General features: G+C 43.6%; 1 protein-coding gene across 21 annotated transcripts in view; it reads left to right on the forward strand.

Moving 5' to 3' along the window:
- The first annotated feature begins 7,191 nt into the window (after positions 1-7,191).
- The window catches only part of ZC3H14 (zinc finger CCCH-type containing 14), a 39,149-nt gene continuing 32,186 nt past the window's right edge, over positions 7,192-14,154 (forward strand). For 10 of the 21 annotated variants that reach the window (XR_014059528.1, XR_014059529.1, XR_014059530.1 and 7 more), the window contains exons 1-3: positions 7,192-7,355; positions 7,733-7,775; positions 12,911-13,025. Coding sequence is in view for 14 of the 21 variants with exons in the window: in XM_081510358.1 (XP_081366484.1) it covers positions 7,320-7,355; positions 7,733-7,775; positions 12,911-13,025 (194 nt within the window). In the remaining 7 variants the exon portion in view is untranslated. Of the gene's footprint in view, positions 7,548-7,732; positions 7,776-12,910; positions 13,026-14,154 lie in introns of all 21 variants that reach the window. The other 11 variants (XR_014059532.1, XR_014059534.1, XM_081510362.1 and 8 more) reach the window with 3 other exon arrangements.

Consider the following 14,154-nt stretch of genomic DNA (forward strand, 5'->3'; position numbering starts at 1 on the left):
GCCCCTGCACTGGGAGCTTGGCCTTTTATCCCCTGGACCACCCAGGAAGTCCATGCCTCTGGTTTCTGCTCTCTCTTCTTTCCGTTGTTAATGCTAGGCTGACCTCTCTCTGGGGTTTATCACTCCCTGTGGACCCCCACGGCTAAGCTGCTCTGCTTGACCTTGGGCCTTAATAGACTAGCCTCAGCTTCTTTGACCATCCACATTTCTCTCCTCTCCCCTAAGGCCCCCTGATGAGCGGTGTCTCCTGGCTCAGAGCACCTCCTGCCCGCCTTCCGCTTGTCTAAGCCTTCCGTTCCTCTCTGTGCCTCAATTTAAGGCTCGGCTTCCAAGACAACTTGCTCACCACTCCATTCCACAGTGATCCCCACACTTGGCAAGATCGTTTAAGATTGTTTCATGTAGGCTTCTTTCATATCTCCTAGAATTCCTAGGACACTACTGGGCAGAGAGTAGGCACTAAATAAAAACTTGTTAATTGAATCGGGAAGAAAATAAAAGAATTTTAAAAATAGAAAATGATCATAAAACCCAAACTATGTTAGACACAGCTGAACTTCCTCCCTCACAGTCCACAAGTACCACTTGCTAACCAAGTACTTAAGCTCTATTTTCCCACAACCACGATAATTTGACAGTAATGGCCCCATGACATGGCAAGCCGCTTGAACAACGCCTTCAAAGTGGGTGGCATGAAATGATTAACTGGCTTATGTTTGCATGGAAGGAAGTGAAGTAATTTATATGGTTAAACCACCCCTCCAAAAGTCTCCCTCCTACCCTGCCTGTTCTTCTCCTGGGGGTAACTGGTGTTACCATAATCCTATGTATCTCTCTAGATCTCTAGTCTGTGGATAAATAAGCAATTACATATCTGTATCTTCACCTCCTCTTGTTACGCTGCTGCTAAGTCGCTTCAGTCATGTCCGACTCTGTGCGACCCCATAGACGGCAGCCCATCAGTTTCTGCCGTCCCTGGGATTCTCCAGGCAAGAATACTGGAGTGGATTGCCATTTCCTTCTCAGGTGCATGAAAGGGAAAAGTGAAAGTGAAGTCGCTCAGTCGTGTCCGACTCCCAGCGACCCCATGGACTGTAGCCTACCAGGCTCCTCCGTCCATGGGATTTTCCAGGCAAGAGTACTGGAGTGGGGTGCCATTGCCTTCTCCTCTTGTTACGCAGAAGTGGCATATTATACGTTCTTCTTCCTGTAAAGGTAATTCTTATTAAAATAAAGTAAAAATTTTTTAATTTCTACAGTGAAAAGATGTTCAATAATAGGGAAAGAAACTGTGGTTTTGGTGGTACATTGACTGATACTTTTTTAGAAGTAAAGAAATTAATCTGCTTTGGGACTTTTCCTGGCCGTCCAGTGGTTAGGATTCCACACTTCCACTGCAGTGTGCACAGTTTTGATCCCGGGTCGGGGAACTAAGATTCCCTATGCCACAGGGCACAGCTAAGAAATAAATAAAAATAAATTTTAAATAAATAGATGTTGGACAGCAAGGAGTTCCAACAAGTCCATCCTAAAGGAAATCAGTCCTGAATATTCATTGGAAGGACTGATGTTGAAGCTGAAACTCCAATACTTTGGCCACCTGATGTGCAGAACTGACTCATTGGAAAAGACCCTGATGCTGGGAAAGATTGAAGGTGGGAAGAGAAGGGGACGACAGAGGATGAGATGGTTGGATGGCATCATCGACTTGATAGATATGTATTTGGGTAAACTCCAGGAGTTGGTGATGGACAAGGAGGACTGGCGTGCTGCAGTCCATGGGGTCACAAAGAGTCAGACACGACTGAGCAACTGAATTGAACTAAACTGAACGGATGGTATCAAAATACAAAAATATTAAAAAATAGGGAATTAAATGTTTAATTATAATCTGCCTTGATAGCTTGGTGGGTACCGACTATCCCTCACTATATGAATTACCATCCTCAGAAAAAATTTTAAAAGGAAAAAAATTACCATCCTTTGCAAGAATCTAAGTTGAAAGAATGCTCCATTCCCATAGAGATGATGGTGCCTGGGAGGAGAAGTGGAAGTCAGAACTACAAAGGCGAAATCTTCAGTCTCCAAATCTTGACTGTGTGCTCTCCATACCACATTCAACACCACCCCAGGGGCAACACATTGTCCACTGCAAAAGAATGAGAATTTAGGGACTTCTCTGGTTAAATGGCTAAGACTCTGTTCTCCCAATGCAGGGGGCCTGGGTTTGACCAATCCCTTGTCAGAGAACTAGATCCCACATGCTGCGACTAAGGCCCGGAGCAGCCAAATAAATATTTTTTAAATGAAAATTCTCTGGAATCAGAGAAATTATGATGTTGGCAATATATCTGTTCAACTGGACAAGACATTGAAGACAAGTATGTCAATATCAATAGCAAAAACAAGTGCAGTGACTGGAGTTCCCAATGCTTAAGGACTTTTGATCCAAGGGTGGACATGCCACATAATATTTACTAATGAAAACACTTGTTCATTCAAACCGCTTTTCTTAGAACCCAAATGCTGCAAAGAGGAAGATAAATAAGATGCATGGCTCCATTCCCAAAGACTCACGGTGTGAGGAAAAGTCAGTTCAGTCGCTCAGTCGTGTCCGACTCTGTGACCCCATGGACCGCAGCATGCCAGGCCTCCCTGTCCATCACCAACTCCCAGAGTTTGCCAAACTCATGTCCATCAAGTCGGTGATGCCATCCAACCATCTCATCCTCTGTCGTCCCCTTCTCCTCCTACCTTCCATCTTTCCCAGCATCAGGGTCTTTTCCAATGAGTCAGTTCTTTGCATCAGGTGGCCAAAGTGAGGAACAGGGGAATATATAATTCTAGTAGGCAGGTATACTTAATGGATAGATATTTTAAATCAGGGGTCCCCAACCTCTGGAATCTAATGCCTGATGATCTGAGGTGCAGCTGATGGAATAATGATCGAAATCAAGTGCACAGTAAACATCCTATGCTTGAATCATCTCAGTACCATCCCTGCCCCTCCTACCCCTCCACCGCCCGTCTGTGGGAAAATTGTCTTCCATGAAAGTGGTCCCTGGTGCCAAAAAGTTTGGGGACCACTGTTCTAAGTGGAGTGGTAATATCTGGTTTATCACTATGATCAGCTTCTGGCTGAGTCTGGAAGGACAAATGTAAGTTCACTAGGCTTCCCTGGTGGTTCACATGATAAAGAATCTGCCTGCAATGCAGGAGACGCAGATTCCATCCCTGGGTTGGGGAAGATCCCCTGGAGAAGGGAATGGCTACCCATTCCAGTATTCTTGCCTGGAGAATTCCATGGACAGAGGAGCCTGGCGGGCTAAGGCCATGGGGTCGCAAAGAGTCGGTCACGACGGAGTGACTAACCCTTTCAGTTTCTTTCAGGCACTCCAAGAAAAACAGAGAAAAGCATTCCAGGCTGAAGGATACCCCTCTTCTGACCTCCTCTCCCCCCATGTGCAAAAGGGTGGGTGGCACCCAGTTGGAACTCTGCCCTGAGAGGAGGCCGGAGATGCTAGGGGACCAGTGTGAAAGACCGAGCGGCTCCATGCCCCTGGGGTTGGGACTCAGACCTCTGACTTCAAAACCAATGCTCTTGTTGGTCATCTTCTCTCAGACAGCCCTCAGCTGTGACTGACTGAATGCTAGTCCTCATCCGATCTCCTAGAGCAAATATAGGTTATTCCTCCTGAACCAGAGAGCTCTTCCATGCTGGAAAATAATTCTCATTGTCCTGCTTAGTCTTTCTCAAGCTGAATACCTACTCCTAGTTCCTCTAATGGCTTTTCTCAAGCATCGTTACGATCGTCTTCCTCTGGATGCCGCGTGGTTTATGAAGACATGTCTTACACACCATAACAGTGTCAGACCACTGAACCCCATTCGTTCAGTGAAATTGTCCCCTCTGTATGCAGACAGACTCCTGAGGTCTAAATATGCAAGTTCTTAAGCAGCTTGCAAGTTTTTTTCTGCCGTTTTAAATAGATTGTCTTGAAAGTTAACTCTTTCTTGAACACATTTTAATACAAGTTTTCCCTATTCTGAATATGTTTTAATGAAAACATTTTCTATTTTTCAAAAAGAACATTTCAAAAATGATCTTTCAATATTATCTACATATTGACTAAGGATTTTATACCTGGTAATGGCAAAACATGTGTTTTCATTCTTAGTACTGAAATGGTGGATAAAGAGAGAGAAATACATGCCTGTCTTTTGGATTGTGTGTGTCTCGGTTGCAGGGACTCGGTCTCACTCATCTTTGTGCTCTGGTGCTTAGCACAGCATCTGCTCAGAAAGTGAAAGTGATGTCACTCAGTCATGTCCGACTCGGCGACCCCAAGGACCGTAGCCTACCAGGCTCCTCCGTCCGGCTGCCATTTCCTTCTCCAGGAGATCTTCCCAGCCCAGGGATTGAACCCGGGTCTCCTGCATTGTAGGCAGACACTTTACCGTCTGAGCCACCAGGGAAGCCTCTGACTCAGAGGAGGCGTTAGTTTTTAATCAACTACCATAGTACTGCCAATGAGCCAGGCACAGTTCAGAATACTTCATGATTATTAACTTCATTCTCATAACTATGAAAAGGAAACTGGTGTCACACTTAGGTCACAGATGAGGAAACTAAGGCAGAGGGGGGAAAAGCAACTTGCCTAAGGCCTCAGAAGGAGTAACAGAGCTGGGATTCAAGCCCAGACAGTCTGGCTCCAGCGTTCCTGTTCTTAGACCCTCCACTCTGTGCCTCTCATCCATTTTGAATGAGTGCATGATCATTGGGTTTATCTGTGAAGAATGCTTTTGTAATTTAGGTCATTATTTTATTCTACAAACGCTTCATAAGTGCTTACTATACGTCCAGCATCCTGAAAGAAATTTGGGAGAAGTACAGACCTACCAGGAGTTTATAATTTTGTTAGAGAGGACAAATGCACATATGTACACACATACACCCACAAATGAAATGAACATTACAGAAAGGATCTTGTGTCATATTAGCAGCTCCCACATATATCATAGTAATTCAGAAGAAGAAAAGGATTCTGTGAGGTGAAGGACCATGTGGCCAACAGACCTTAAGTGGCCTCAAGATTCCTGCCCCTGCTGTTTACACCCTTGAGGGTAAGACAGCACCTGTGATTTTCCTGCTGCTAATGAATAGGAACAGATGAAGAATTTTCTTTCTTTCTTTCTTTTTTGATAGTACTTGGTCTTCCTTTCAGCTTCTCTAGTTGCTCCGTGGTAAGTGAGATCTTAGTCCTCCGACCAGAAATAGAATCTGCATCCCCTGTTTTGAAAGGATTCTTAAGCCTTGTACCACCAGGGAAGTCCTCTGGATGATGGATTTTGCAAGTGGAATTAAGACCCTAAATCATGATTTTGGTGTCAGGCCCTTGGATATTGAATACTGTGCGTGTGCTCAGTCATGTCTGACTCTTTGCAACTCCATGGACTGTAGCCCACCAGTCTCCTCTGTCCATGAGGATTCTCCAGGCAAGAATCCATGAGTGGGCTGCCATGTCCTCCTCCAGGGGATCTTCCTGACACAGGGATTCAACCCATGTCTTTCGTTCTCTCCTGCATTGGCAGGCGAATTCTTTACCACTCAGCCACCTGGGAAACCCTGATTTCATCAAGTGAAAGCCCTTAAAAGAAGGACTGGGCCTTCCCTGAGCTCAGAGTCTCTCTCTTCGAGTTTGATTTAGTGAGCAGCCATGTTAGAGAAGGCCATGATAAGGAAGTGTGGGAACATCTGTGACTTGAGGGTAGTCTCCAGACAACAGCCGGGAAAAAGCTGAGACCCTCACTCATAAAGCTTCAGTAATTCTGCTTACAATCTAAACAAGCTTGAAAGTGGCTTCTTCCTCAGTCAAACCTCCAGATAAGAGCACAGCCTTCCATATGGGCAGGAGGGAGACTGCTTTCTATGCTTAATCTGATTCTAAGGTTTTATGATCAAGGACAGAGAAAATTAAACTATTGATAGAAACAGTAATGTCAGGAGCAGAAACTAATTTGAGTGGAGAAGGGGGAAGATGAAGAAGATTTCAGTTTTGATGTGCTGGCTTTGGTGCAAACACAAAATGTCTGTATTTATCTGGAATTTGGGACTGGGGTTTAGATGAGAACTCAAGGCTGATGGATATGAGAGTCAGACCATAGAGAAGGCTGAGTGCTGAAGAATTCATGTTTTCAAACTGTGGTGCTGGAGAAGACTCCCTTGGGAGTCCCTTGAGATCTCCCTTGAGACTCCCTTGGACTGCAAGGCGATCAAACCAGTCAATCCCAGAGGAACTCGATCCTGAATATTCACTGGAAGGACTGATGCTGAAGCTGAAGCTCCAATACTTTCACCATGGGATGCAAAGAGCCGAGTCATTGGAAAAGACCCTCTTGCTGGGAAAGATTGAGGGCAGGAAGAGAAGGAGGCAACAGATGAGATGGTTGGATGAGATCACTGAGTCAATGGACATGAGTCTGAGTAAACTCCAGGAGCTAGGAAGGGACAGAGAAGCCTGGCGTGCTGCAGTCCATGGGGTCTCAAGGAGTCAGACACGACTGAGCAAGGCTGATGGAATATTCAACTATGACCATGACAGAGGTGAGAGTAGAAGTCCTGAAAATTAAAGATTTCTCCAAAGAAAGGGATTTATTTCAGAGAGAGGAGAAGGAAGATAAAGATTTAATTTGGGGAAAAGGCCACGGAGGGACGTGGGAGCAGGGAGGCAGAACCAGACACAGGAGAACCAGGGTAGTTATGGCATCAAAGAAATGACTGGGATGAATTGGCTGTGCGGCCCTAGGTATTCCATTTTTCCCTCCAAGTGTGATTCTAATGCAACCGCTGGGAGGCAGCCTCTATATTACAGGTAGGAAAATTGACTCGAGACCGAATATCCAGATCACTATCACACTAAACTGCAAGTGAAGGTTGGATTCAAATTCAGATCTCACACCAAAGCCAGGGATCCTTCCGTGGCACGTTTAAATATACTTAAATTCCAACGGGGAGTGCCGGCGAGGAGAGGGAAGGTAGGAAAGTCACCCACGTGCCGGCAGAGGCGGGGGAAAGCCCGGGCCGCCGCTCTCCGTGCCGCCAGCAGAGGGCGCCAGAGCGCACGCCCCGCGGGCCCCCAGTGCGCAGGCGCAGGCGCAGGCGCAGGCGCGCGCGGCGCGGCTCGAGCCTGTGGGGGCGGGTCACGCAGGGCGCGCGGCCGGGAGCGGCGGTGGCGGTCTGGCTGCGGGCGGGGAAGCCGGCGACGGCCCCCTGGTCCGCGGGACGCCGCGCAGTGCCCGCCGCTTCCCCCCGCGGAGCCATGGAGATCGGCACGGAGATCAGCCGTAAGATCCGGGTGAGGCCCGCGTCGGCGGGTGAGGGGCCGAGGCGGAAGGCCGGGCCGCGGCGGGCCGGCGGGCGCGCGGTCGTCAGGAGTAACGGGGGCGGTGGGCCCGGCGCGGGCGCCGCGGCCTGCTCGTCGCTGGAGGCGCTCCTGACGGGCCGCCGCGGTCCTGGGCGCAGCGCGGCCTCGGAGAGCGCGGCCGCCGTGAGGAGGGAGCCCCCGGGGGGCGAGGGGAGGCGCGGGGGGCCCGGCCGGAGCCGGGGGGCGGGGGGCCCGGGCGGGGCGGCCGGGGCGCCTGAGGCGCGCGCTCCCGCCGAGTCGCCCCGCGGCTGGGCTGTTTACCCGGGGCCGCCGGTCTCTCACACGCTTGTCTGTCTTTTCACCCTCAGAGTGCCATTAAGGGGAAATTGCAAGAATTAGGAGCTTACGTCGGTAAGTTGTTATCAGCCTCACAGACTGCGGAGCGTTCGGCGAGTTTAGTTTCGAGTGACCGCATTTTTCCTGTCAGACCTCTGGTTTTGGACAGACGCCCTTTTTACCTTCAAATCTCATCCTCCCTGGTTACTTTGGCTTACCTAAGTCTTGTCATTGAAGGCTCTGTGTGCAGGGTGTTTGCGTTTTTTTGTACCTCCCCTCCAAATCCCTTTCTAATACGGTGTTTTGAAATTGTTTATCTTCTTCTGTTGAGGCTCTGTCATGTTTTCCTTGATGTTTATTTGATTTTTATTTTTCTGGGTTACTATTTTGCATGTGAATGTTTGATGCTTTTCGGTATTTGGCTCTGTCATGGCTCGTTGAGGTTTATTTCAGGGTCTATTTTTCCTGTCGGTTTTTGTCTTAGCTCCCCACAGTAAGCTCTTTTCATTTTTTTTTTTTATGTATTATAATAATTTGAGTGTTGACTCTGGGCCAGGCACTGTGCTTGAAATTGTTGTATATGCATTAGGTCACCGTAATCCCCAGGAGAACGGTGAAAGGTAAGTGGTAATATCCTGAATTACACAAGCAAGGAAACTGAGGCTTTGAGTGCTTGACTTGAGCAGGGTTTTATGCATTGAGACCTGGGTCTGTTTGGCTCCAAAGCTGGTGCCTCCTATAAAAATAATAGCTTACACTCATGATAGTGATTCTCGAGGTGTGGGAAACCCCAAGAGTCTCTGAAATCAGTTATTTTCATATTATTACTGACAAGATAGTCGCCGTTTTCACTGTGCTGGCATTTGGATTGTGCAAAAGTGGTGAGTAAAACTGGTACCTTAGCCTGAGTCAGCATCTCACACCAAACTTCACAAGAAATCATCGTATTCTTCACCACCCTTCTACTTGCAATTACAAAGCCAAAAAAAAAGGCTAGTTTCACTTAAGAAGATAAGTGATAAAGTGAAATATTCTTTTAAACCTTGCCTTTGATTACGTCTTTTTAATATGCAGTGTTAGGAAATAGGAAGTACTCAAAGTGTTTCTGCCATACAGAAGCATGATGGATTGTCTTGGAACAGATTTGTGTGATTGGGTTGAGAACTGATCTAGCCATCTTTTTTCATGGAATTTTGTTTTTCTTTTTTGTTTCGTTTGGAACTTTTTTTTTTAAGTTCAGTTGATTTACAATATTGTGTTAGCTTTAAGCCTACAGCACAGTGATTCAATTATATAAATGTACTTTTTCCAGGTTATTTTCCATTGCACACTTTTACAAAACTTTATAGTTCCCTGGGCTGTACAGCAAATCCTTGTTGCTTATCTATTTTATATATTGTAGTTGGTTTCTGTTAATCACATGTTTATAATTTATTTATCTCCTCCCCCCACTTTACCTTTTAGAACATAATGTTTAACTTCTAAGGACGGACATGCTAGTTCCATACATTGGGGTATTTGGCAGACACTTTCTTGAAAGTGAGCAAAGATAAAGAATTAGTAGACTTTGTTGCCAGTGACAAAGGTTGAGCTTTCAAATGAAAATCAGAATTTTGGAAAATTGGTGTCTTCCTCTGTAAATTTGACAGTGTGGTAATATCAGCAAGTGATTCTTTTACCTTGAATAATGAAATGTATCCACCACGCCAGTGGCTTGTGTAGCTCATGGGCCATTATTTTTTCAAATGACCAATGCAAGATATTTTAAAATTGCACAGGGATAAAAAAATTCATTGAAAGTACAGAATAGATCAATGGATTTTCATGTAACCAAGTACAAAAAGTCAGTGATAAAGTTTTGTTCCAGTATTGCTGCTAACCTTGAAAAAAACTGCTTGTTGATTTATGGTGTAGTGTCACAGAAAAATATCCACATTTTCTGAAAAGGCTACTAAAATACTCATTTTTCAGTTGCATATCTTTTGAGATCAGATTTTCTTCACATTCTTCATGTAGAACATACAATAGATTAAATACAAAAGTAGAAATTAGAATTCTTTTAAACCAGATGTTTAAGAAATTTATAAAAATAACTTATTTTTTGCATTTTTTTGGAAAATTTAGTTATTGATAAATATAATGTTATGTTAACATAAATAGTTTTATTGTTAATGGGATAGGTATATTGTTTAAAACGAATTAATCAAAAATTCTCAGTTTTAGTTTCTGGTATGGTAAATATCAGTAGATATACGCACATGGATAAAAACTGTTAGGGATCATCAATAATTTTCAATTGTATAAAGGGGGCCCTGAGACGAGAGGGTTGGCCACATACTAATTATTTGTTGTCAAGATTGTTATTAGACTTTAACAGATAAGAAAATTGAGATTTATAGATTAAAGATGAAACTGAACCAGCATTGATTTATTCTTTTATTCATTCAACATTGAATGGATGCCAGCTTTGTGCTAGGAATTTAAGTCAAAAAGAAATCCACAGAAAACCTGTAGTGAGAATCTTCTTAATTGTACCACATGAACGCTTAAACACATGTTAATTGGGTTGACATTCAATCATATTGATGATTCTGATCATTTATCAAAAATCTCAACAAGAATTTTAAGCCTCTTAAAAAGCTGATTACAAACTTGCCATAGTCCAATGTGAAATGTAGTAAAGATACCATATATTTTATAGTTTTGAAAGTATTTTCATACATTTCTGTTAACTGCACACAATGCTGAAGTGGGGATGGCAAGTAATTTACTACTTTTTACAAATAATAAAATGAAATATCTTGGAAGAGCTAAATAAGCTTGGTTAGCAGCAGATAAAGACCCAAGAACTCAAGTCTTCCTGATCCTTGCTGCTGCTGCTAAGTCACTTCAGTCGTGTCTGACTCTGTGTGACCCCACAGGCGGCAGCCCACCAGGCTCCCCCGTCCCTGGGACTCACCAGGCAAGAACACTGGAGTGGGTTGCCATTTCCTTCTCCAGTGCATGAAAGGGAAAAGTGAAAGTGAAGTTGCTCAGTTGTGTCCGACTCTTAGCGACCCCACGGATTGCAGCCTACCAGGCTCCTCCGTCCATGGGAGTTTCCAGGCGAGAGCCCTGGAGTGGGTGCCAGTGCCTGATCCTTGATGTTTCCATTATTACTTACAATGGAGACTCGATGAGCTAAAGAAGAATCGGAGTCACTGCTGTATGCTTCTCTAGAGCTGATCTGTCCCAGCTGTTAACAGGTTAGCACAGCTTCTCACCTTGTTTGCCTCTGCTGCTTAACTGGATGTTTCCTGAGGGCAGAGGCAACATGTTGGTTGTGTCCCAGTGGCCTAGCAGAGTGCCTGATTTTTTTCATAAATGTTGATGAAGTGGGTAGACAGGGATCACCATTAGTTATTTGAAATAAAAACATGTGTTATTCATTTATAACTAGCTACTTAATTATTTGTATGTATATGCATAATTGCCCTGAAAAGAGTGACTTTCTAATCCCTTTCTTTGTGTTAGAGTCCAAAAACCTTTAAGGTTATGGAAACGATCCTTTAGTAAATATTTGAATATCTATTTTCAAACCATTGAGTGGGATACAAAAGTGAACAACTTTTTGTTAAGAGTTGATAAGGTTTCATTCATGTGTTTGTCTAAAATGGAATGCTTCAGGGAGGTGGCAGTTATAACTCAGCAGCCTTTAATTTACATTTTAGACGTATAAGCTTGCAGAAACCTTCAACATTTTGCAGTTTTTCAGTACATAGATTTCAGATGACATTGCAAATGCTATTAAAATTTTGTAGGAACATATCATGAACACGTTAACTTTTCATTAGCTTCTTATTTCTCATTTTGAATCTAAGAGAACGGTATTATGAATTTCTAACATTTTTGTTGAAATATAACTGTATACCTTAACCACCCATTTAAAGTGTAGTTTGCTGTGTCTTGATATGTATACATCATAATCAAGCTAATGAACATATCCATTACTCCCAAAGTTTTCTTTTGGGTTTTCTTGGAGCTCTTTTGTATCTCTCCCTCCCATCTTTCCATGTCCCCACCATGTGCCAGAGTGATCACTGATCTCATTTATATAAAATTTTGTAAAATGCAAACTGTAGTGTCAAAAACAGCCCATTTGTTTTCATGATTGACATTATGAAGGAGAAAAAGTGTCAAGACTGCCACAGCACTCCAGCTTGTTTTCCTTTTTTGGGTTACCAGTGGCAGCCCATGGTAGGGACACTTTGCATAAATAAGTGAGGAGGCTTCTTGACTAAAGTTGCCAGAAAGCAGTGGGAGCCTTTCGATACTTTACAAAGAAAGTAATAAATGACTGGCTACTTGTTTTTGCTTTTATCCTCAGGTTGACTTGCATACTTCCAGCAAGTATTCTGATTTCTCTGTTTCCATTTGTAGATCGATTTTCACATTATATTTGTGCTTTTCTTGAACTAGATTTTTTGATATTTCTTCTTGAAACAAATGTCTGATAGTACTTCTGAAATGAACCTTCCTGCCTACATAGAAATGTTATGAATATTTAAGGTATTAAAGAATCTAAAAGAATTTTTTTTGGTAGGGATCAGAGTTCCTGATAAATGGCTTTTGCTTTGTTTTTACTGTGGTGGTTTTTTGTTTTGTTTTGCTTTTGGTCTGTTAGGAGGGTGTGAGAATGAAATGATGAGTAGAAATTATTTAATTTTTTTAGGATAGAATTTTTTAAATGATGTAGAATTTTGGGGTGGTTTTAGCTTACTTGATGTTTCTGCCAGTTTGTCACCCTAACTGAAATGTGCCTTTACCAAGGATAAAGGTGTTCCGTGAAAAATGAGTGTCATTTTGAAACATAGAACTAAAGAAAACTCAATATTATTCTTGATAAATGTCCATTATGCTTTCTGGAAGCTTCTCTGAAATTAATGAGCATTACTAAAAAGATTAAAAGAGTGAATGCTCTCTCAAGCTTGATACTGTGATTCAGAATATCTAGTTGTATAAGCGTTCATTAGTTATTCCTAATTCCTGTTCTTCTAGTAATTCAAATACCTGTGGAATAAAGAGAAAGCTATACATTTAATCCATCGTAATTCCAGCAGAGCTGAGGTATTCTTAGAGCTCCATCTATATCTTCAAGCACGTCAACTTCAAGTAGAAGAAAATATTAAGGAAAGCATAAAAAGTCTTTATATACTTTTCCTTTTAAATAGATGAAGAACTTCCTGATTACATTATGGTGATGGTGGCCAACAAGAAAAGTCAGGACCAAATGACAGAGGACCTGTCCCTGTTTCTAGGGAACAACACAATTCGATTCACCGTATGGTATGTTTCTGAATATTTACCCCTCAGAACAAAGTTTGGCACGAGTCAAGAGCAGGTATTCTGTCTGCAACGTGGTTCTTGACAGGAAAGTCAGATTTAGCCTGTGAGGTAGGTTGTGAGTGTTGAGAGCACAGCCTCTGGAGCCAGACTGCCAAGGTTGCATCCTGAGTTGGCCTGTTTCCTTGGTTTTTCCATCCACAAAATGGGAATAGTAAATCACCTTTGTAGGGTGGTTGTGCAAATTAAATGAGCTAACATGTGCTGACAGCTGTGCCTGGCCCATAGCAAGTCCTCAGTGTGTGCTGACTGTAGGTACTGTTTCTTTTTTAAACTTCAGCATTCTGTCATTCCTTTTCCTCCACTAAAACCAGTTATAGATGTTTTTTGGACTTGGTCAACTTCCTAAATTGCTTTCTCCAATGAGCTAATAATTTAGGGGGCAAGGTTTTTTGACAAAGTTTCAAATCATTTTTTTTAAAGTTTGAAATTTTGAAATAGGCTTTGTGTTCAAATGTAAATTAATACTATACAGTTTTTCAGTGTCCTTTTTCAAACCACACATTCCTTTAGTTGAACATACTGACTGAAAGCATGCTGCTGCTGCGTCGCTTCAGTCGTGTCCAACTCTGTGCGACCCCATAGACGGCAGCCCACCAGGCTCCGCCGTCCCTGGGATTCTCCAGGCAAGAATACTGGAGTGGGTTGCCATTTCCTTCTCCAGTGCATGAAAGTGAAAAGTGAAAGTGAAGTCGCTCAGTCGTGTCCGACTCTTGGCGACCCCAGGGACTGCAGCCCACCAGGCTCTTCTGTCCATGGGATTTTCCAGGCAAGAGTACTGGAGTGGGGTGCCATTGCCTTCTCCCAAGGAAAAGCTTCAACCTAAGAAGGAAGAGCAGGTTCTTGGGTCAGGTTTGAGGCAGAGTGAGAGCTGGGAGGGTAACGATGGGGCTGAGACCCCCAGTTCAGCACAGGTGAGTGATGGTGCAGCAGAAGTTGCCTGAGCCGAGTGGCCGGCTTAATTTGAATAGCAAGAGACTGGGAGATGAGAGAGACAATGAGGGACGTGAAACTGATTGACTTGCCTTTGAACCAGAGTTCCTCTTAAAGGTGTTTTTGCCCCAGCAGGCAA

The sequence above is a fragment of the Giraffa tippelskirchi genome, chromosome 7, assembly GCF_054371585.1.
Source record: "Giraffa tippelskirchi isolate mGirTip1 chromosome 7, T2T-mGirTip1v1.2.pri, whole genome shotgun sequence".
Lineage (NCBI taxonomy): Eukaryota > Metazoa > Chordata > Mammalia > Artiodactyla > Giraffidae > Giraffa > Giraffa tippelskirchi.